Source organism: Xiphophorus maculatus, chromosome 13 (genome assembly GCF_002775205.1).
Source record: "Xiphophorus maculatus strain JP 163 A chromosome 13, X_maculatus-5.0-male, whole genome shotgun sequence".
In the NCBI taxonomy this organism is placed as follows: Eukaryota; Metazoa; Chordata; class Actinopteri; order Cyprinodontiformes; family Poeciliidae; genus Xiphophorus; species Xiphophorus maculatus.
This window is the reverse complement of record NC_036455.1, coordinates 23,870,909-23,876,908: the sequence shown is the minus strand read 5'-3', so window position 1 is coordinate 23,876,908 and position 6,000 is coordinate 23,870,909. Positions and strand designations below refer to the sequence as shown.

Here is a 6,000-nt window from a genome sequence, read left to right as displayed (position 1 = left end):
CATTATTTGCTTTTAAGATATCTATAATTTAGTTTTCACTAGTCAAAACTACATTTCTCCTATCCAAAAACACATTTAAGATATCTTGAATTATGGTGTCATTTGAGATTTCTTTAATTAGAATTATGACTAGTCAAAACTAAAATTGAGATATCTTGAATTTACTTTATGACTAGTCATAATTTAATTGTAGATATCTTAAATGCGTATTTCAAATAGTCAGTAATTCATTGTAGATATCTTGAATTGAAGTCTCCATACAACTCAATGGTAAATCTGACGTCATTTCGACTAGTCAGAATGTAATTAGAGATATCTCAAATAGGTATTTTGACTAGTCAAAAATATAATTAGAGATATCTTAAATCGCTAAAACGTCTAGTCATAAAACAATTTGAGATATCTGGAATGTAAGCGCGGCACAACATAATTTATGTTAAAACGGCTTGCCATAGACGTTACCAACCGTCCGTTACCAAGGCAACAGCTACTCTAGACAAACTCGAGTCCCTAAAAGTTCAACGAGAAAAAGCGCGAATTGGAATTAAACTGAGTAAGCTTATGATTAATTCTACTACCTCTTAGCTAAAACAGCTCTAAAATTTATATTGTTTTTATAGGCGAAACTCACAATGGCAGGAGACGAAAGCGGGTTTGAGCAGACTTTCTCTTTCGGTCCTCTTCCTGCCAAGAGCTTCTCCTTCCAGGAAGATAAGAGCACATTGACGCTGTTGATGAAATGGTGACGTAAAAATATAGTTAACTTTCTCCCGTTTGTCCAGGTGTGTTGTTTCTCATTGTGGGTTTCATTCAGGTCCATGCTGGGGAGGCTTTCAGCTCAGACTTACAGCTTTGACAGTAACTTCCATCCTTACAGCTGTGAAACGTTTGCTTTGGTAAGACATGCTCTAATATTGTATTTACTATAATATATGTAGTTTATTGTAAAATATGAAAGTGTTGTTTTTTTCTTTACAATTTTCACTTAAAAATCCCATACTTCTCGAGACTCAAATTCCGTTTTCCCCCTTTTTTTCTGTAAAAAAAGCAAATCTTCAAAAATGAGGTGTTCTCAAGTTCACATTACTTCATTTTGTTTTTGTCTAAAGTGAATGCATTTGATGTCCCCTTCCATTGTTTTTCAGTGTTTCTTCAAAGACCCTCAGGTGATTGCCAGTCTAAGAAATGTGGAGGCTGGATTCTGCATGCCTCTGGGTATGTCATCCCCTAGAGATCCTTTTATCAATTACAGCAGGAAATTGATGTCATCTGTTCTTGACAAAGGCTAAGACACTGATATGTGTTGTAGAGAGGCCAGTAGTGTCTGTCAGCACAGAGCTTGTGCCCTGTACTAAGATCTCCATGGAGTTGTTTGATCCAATCTACTCTTGCGGCATCCTGAGGCCCTCTGGTCATGTAGTTAAATGCTTTCATGATGTCTACCCTGACTACGATGAACTTCGACAGGTGAGCCTCTCTTTTTTTATTCCCTCTGCCTGTTTGTATCTATTTCATTTCTGAGTTTAAGTTCAAAGCTTGTTTTTGCCTCTTCCAGATGTTACAGGAAGAGGATTCCCAGCACTACTATGTTGTTGGGAGGATGGAGCGGGAGGAGTTTTTGTTTCGCCTTTTCAAGCACCTGTGTCTTGGCGGAGAGCTCTGTCAGTATGAAGACACCATCGACCCCTACATCAGCACCACAAAGAAAATATACAAAGACCTGATAAGGTGAGCTGTAGCACAAGACTTCAACTTATAAAGAAAAAGAGGGTTAATTAAACTCTTCTCTAGGATTCTGGTCTCAAAGTATTCCAAAGTTGTAAATTGTGAATGCCCTTAAAACCAGAAAATAATGTATCATATCAACCCTGTGATCTAGTCTTTCATGAAATCCCAGAGAAAATCTTTAGATTAAATTAAATCAGAGCTGCCTGTCCCCCACCTATTGCTGTGATTTGCCAGTTTTTATAGTAACCAAAAAGACACATTAATCTGCTTGGAAATATTCAATCTAGTTATGAATGCACAGGAGTTCCTACACATTTTCAATGTCAAAACCCTATACGTTTCCAAAGTAAGTGTCCAGAATTGCTCTGTCACTTTTCAGCCTCATTTTAAGAATGCAAGAAACCTAAAGTATCTCTACATGGCAGGATTGAGGCTTAATATGGTGCCTGCAAAAACTGAACTGTGAAGAAAAAAGGAAAAAGAAAGGAAAGAAAAAAAGAATTGAACAATAGGTGACCAGATGAATGGATGGAAGGATGGGGATTCTGCAAACAGCTATATAGATTGGTGATTGGAAAATAATAAACATGTGGGTGGATGAACGTTTTGATAAATAAATAGTTAAATTAATAGAAATGCATCTAATTTCTTACATTTTTCTACACCTATAAATATCAATTGTGTAGGAACCACTAATTCAAAAGGGTCATGCTATACAATGTTGTTTTAATTCTTTGTGTTAAACCCATAAAATTGTGAAACCCAAATTTATTTTTTACTCAAGGTTTTTCTATTGTTAGGACCTCTTTGTGATTTATTCCTTTATGTCATTTACTTTGTAGTGTGCAAAAGGACGCAAAAACAAAGAAGATTGATGTGGTGTCCACCGTACTCAAAGTATGTGCCTATGTAAGTGTATGAGGGGCCGTTTAGGACAAAATTTACGTTTTGTCTCTCACACACTACCAAAAACTCTCGCATACGCCAAAAAAGTAGCCACGCACACTCCAAAAAATTACGTTTTGTCTCTCACACACTACCAAAAACTCTCGCATACTCCAAAAAAATAGCCTCGCACACTCCAAAAAATTACGTTTTGTCCCTCACACACTACCAAAAACTCACGCATACTCCAAAAAAATAGCCTCGCATACTCAAAAAAATTACGTTTTGTCTCTCACACACTACCAAAAACTCTCGCATACTCAAAAAAATTACATTTTGTCTCTCACACACTACCAAAAACTCACGCATACTCAAAAAAATAGCCACGCACACTCAAAAATTACTCACGCACATTCAAAAAATACTCAAATTGCGTATACACACACTACTAAAATGTCACACACACACACACAAACGTTAACTTTCTCGCTCACATACACTACTATCAGCTCGCTCACATACACTGCTAACAGCTCGCACATTCACAAACGTTAACTTTCTCGCTCACATACACTACTACCAGCTCGCGCACATACACACAAACGTTAACTTTCTCGCTCACATACACTGCTAACAGCTCGCACATTCACAAACGTTAACTTTCTCGCACACATACACTGCTAACAGCTCGCACACACACAGACGTTTATCTCTCACATACACAAGACTAAAGTTGAACACACACACAGTACTAAGACTCGTTTTATGTATGTGTGAGAGCGACACTCTTTATGAATGTGTGAGAGCCAGACTCTTTTTTACGGAGCCCTCTAGGGGACATGGGGATTTTTTTTCTTTTGCGTTCCCTCGCAAAACTTTTGCGTTACCTCGCAATACTTTTGCGTTACCTCGCAAACCTTTTGCGTTACCTCGCAATACTTTTGCGTTACCTCGCAAAACTTTTGCGTTACCTCGCAAAACCTTTTGCGTTCCCTCGCAAAAATTTTGCGTTACCTCGCAAAAGTTTTGCGTTACCTTGCAATACTGTACTGGTCAGTTATGCAGCATAATTTAATACTGTAAGCCTTTCCTACGGTGGGCGCCGTACTTTATGCTTTAATATAAGGTTATGTGAGGTATTTCCATGAATTTTAGTATCTTTTTGTGAAATATCTGAAGTTTTATATCTTTCCTTAGGATAGAAAGGCACCACAAACCTACAATATAAACAGAAACTTTCCGTAAGTAGGAAAGAAATAAAAACACATTATAATTTGGACTATTTCTGAGTTATTATCGCGGTTAATAAATCATCTGACAGTTTTGATTGTGTTTCTGTTGTGTTCTAGTCTGAATGGTTTAAAGAGCTGCTTTCAGTGCCGCTCCATCTTAGCCTTAACAGACATAAACATGCAGTAATAAATCGATTTTCAATCAGTGTTTTGCACCAAGCAGTTTTTACTGTTAACAAGTTTTTATTATTAAAAACACGACAAACTAATGATGGTAAAGGGCCGCACTGGGTTAACTCGGGGAATCTCATCTGTCTGTGTATCAATCAGCTCCAAACCATTTCTTTGTTCTGTCACAATTATCGATTTATTCCATTTTGATGATTATGCTCCAAACTTTGCAAGGACTGACCGCCCCGCTCACCGCTTCCTAATACACACAAAGCCAGTATCCTTCCCATTCATACCTGGTGACGTCACTCCCACGTCGACACACCTAAGTGTCAAAGCCGCTGCTCCTGTCATATCAATAATTACTTATTTCATTCATATGGCTCTTACAGAGCCTCAGTGAAAACTTGTTTATTATTATTAACTGCTTGGTGGTAGTAGTGTATGTGAGCGAGAAAGTTAACGTTTGTGAATGTGCGAGCTGTTAGTACAATGTATGTGAGCGAGAAAGTTAACGTTTGTGTGTGTGTGTGTGACATTTTAGTAGTGTGTGTATACGCAATTTGAGTATTTTTTGAATGTGCGTGAGTAATTTTTGAGTGTGCGTGGCTATTTTTTTGAGTATGCGTGAGTTTTTGGTAGTGTGTGAGAGACAAAACGTAATTTTTTGAGTATGCGAGGCTATTTTTTGAGTATGCGTGAGTTTTTGGTAGTGTGTGAGGGACAAAACGTAATTTTTTGGAGTGTGCGTGGCTATTTTTTTGGAGTATGCGAGACTTTTTGGTAGTGTGTGAGAGACAAAACGTAATTTTTTGGAGTGTGCGTGGCTACTTTTTTGGAGTATGCGAGACTTTTTGGTAGTGTGTGAGAGACAAAACGTAAATTTTGTCCTAAACGGCCCCTCATATAAGTGAGCAGTTCACATAAGATTTGGAAACCCATACAGCTACAGCTGGAGCCATTCAAGAAAACTGCAAAAGCATTTTCTGCATTGATTTTGTTCTTCAGGATGAGTCTGGCCAATGTTTTCCTGGAACACGGGAGGAGGAGCAGACGTTTGCCTATTTAATTGTGGATCCTGTCAAACGAAATGTGACTTTGCTCTACCACATTTATGGAGTGGGAAAAATGTCGCTGTAAAAGCTGGGAAAGGAAAACAAATCTGAACCAGCTACAGAATTAATTGTTGCTTGGTCCAAAAACACTGTATCTACATCTTCGATTTCTGGTTTTGGTCATTATAGTATATGCTATTGAGACTATAGTGTCTTGAAAAATAGCTGTAGGTTATATGTTTTATTTAAACTGAGTTGAGCAATTAAAAGAAATAAAAATCTGAACTAATTTTCCTCATAATAATGAATTTGTGTTAGAAAATCCAATAAAATTAATATTTATCAACATCCACATGTTATCACTTACCCATTTTGTGACAATATGTAGAAAGCTCTGGAAGGTACAGTAGCAACTCACTGTAAAATTTTCAAAAGTAGTTTGTTGTTGTGTATTAAACCATAGTTCAATGTGTCATAATGTGAAGAAAAAAGAAGAGACCCAGAGCAACAAACAGTCCAAAGAGCTTTATTGAAACAAATAAATTAATAAGTTAGTTTTCTAAAAATTTCTTTTCAGCAGAAACACATTTTTTGTACCTCTTTAAAAGATCAAATATAGGTTAGATTAGAAAACAAACCAATGTTGCATTTTGTTCAGTCAACTGCCCCACCATTTGGACTTGGAAGACTTTGTATTGAGTTTGTGTTTTGCTTATTGCTCGTTCAGTTCGTGCTTTATTCTAACAACTCCAAAAACTACAGTAGGAAAGCAGCTAAAAGAGTAATGAGGTGGAATGTCGAATGGCAGCAAGTCAGTGAAAAGATGGACGGATGGTAGGACGTCACTAACAGATAAGAGAACGTGCAGATTGGTTCATGCATAGCATTCAGTCAGTTGGACAGTCACTGACTGTTTCTCCTAATCAGGT

At 37.2% G+C, this 6,000-nt stretch overlaps 1 protein-coding gene across 2 annotated transcripts; it reads left to right on the top strand.

The window, feature by feature from the left end:
- The first annotated feature begins 492 nt into the window (after window positions 1-492).
- c13h11orf70 (chromosome 13 C11orf70 homolog) lies at window positions 493-5,421 on the top strand. Of its 2 annotated transcripts, none has more exons than XM_023344455.1 (8): window positions 493-553; window positions 621-742; window positions 815-896; window positions 1,146-1,215; window positions 1,310-1,467; window positions 1,556-1,728; window positions 2,571-2,625; window positions 5,025-5,421. In XM_023344455.1, the coding sequence occupies exons 2-8, from the start codon at window positions 633-635 to the stop codon at window positions 5,154-5,156; spliced, it is 780 nt and encodes a 259-aa protein (XP_023200223.1). In that variant the 5' UTR covers window positions 493-553; window positions 621-632; the 3' UTR covers window positions 5,157-5,421. The 2 variants fall into 2 exon arrangements, with proteins under 2 accessions (XP_023200223.1, XP_023200222.1); XM_023344454.1 differs by having other exon boundaries at window positions 2,571-2,637.
- The last annotated feature ends 579 nt before the right edge of the window (window positions 5,422-6,000 follow it).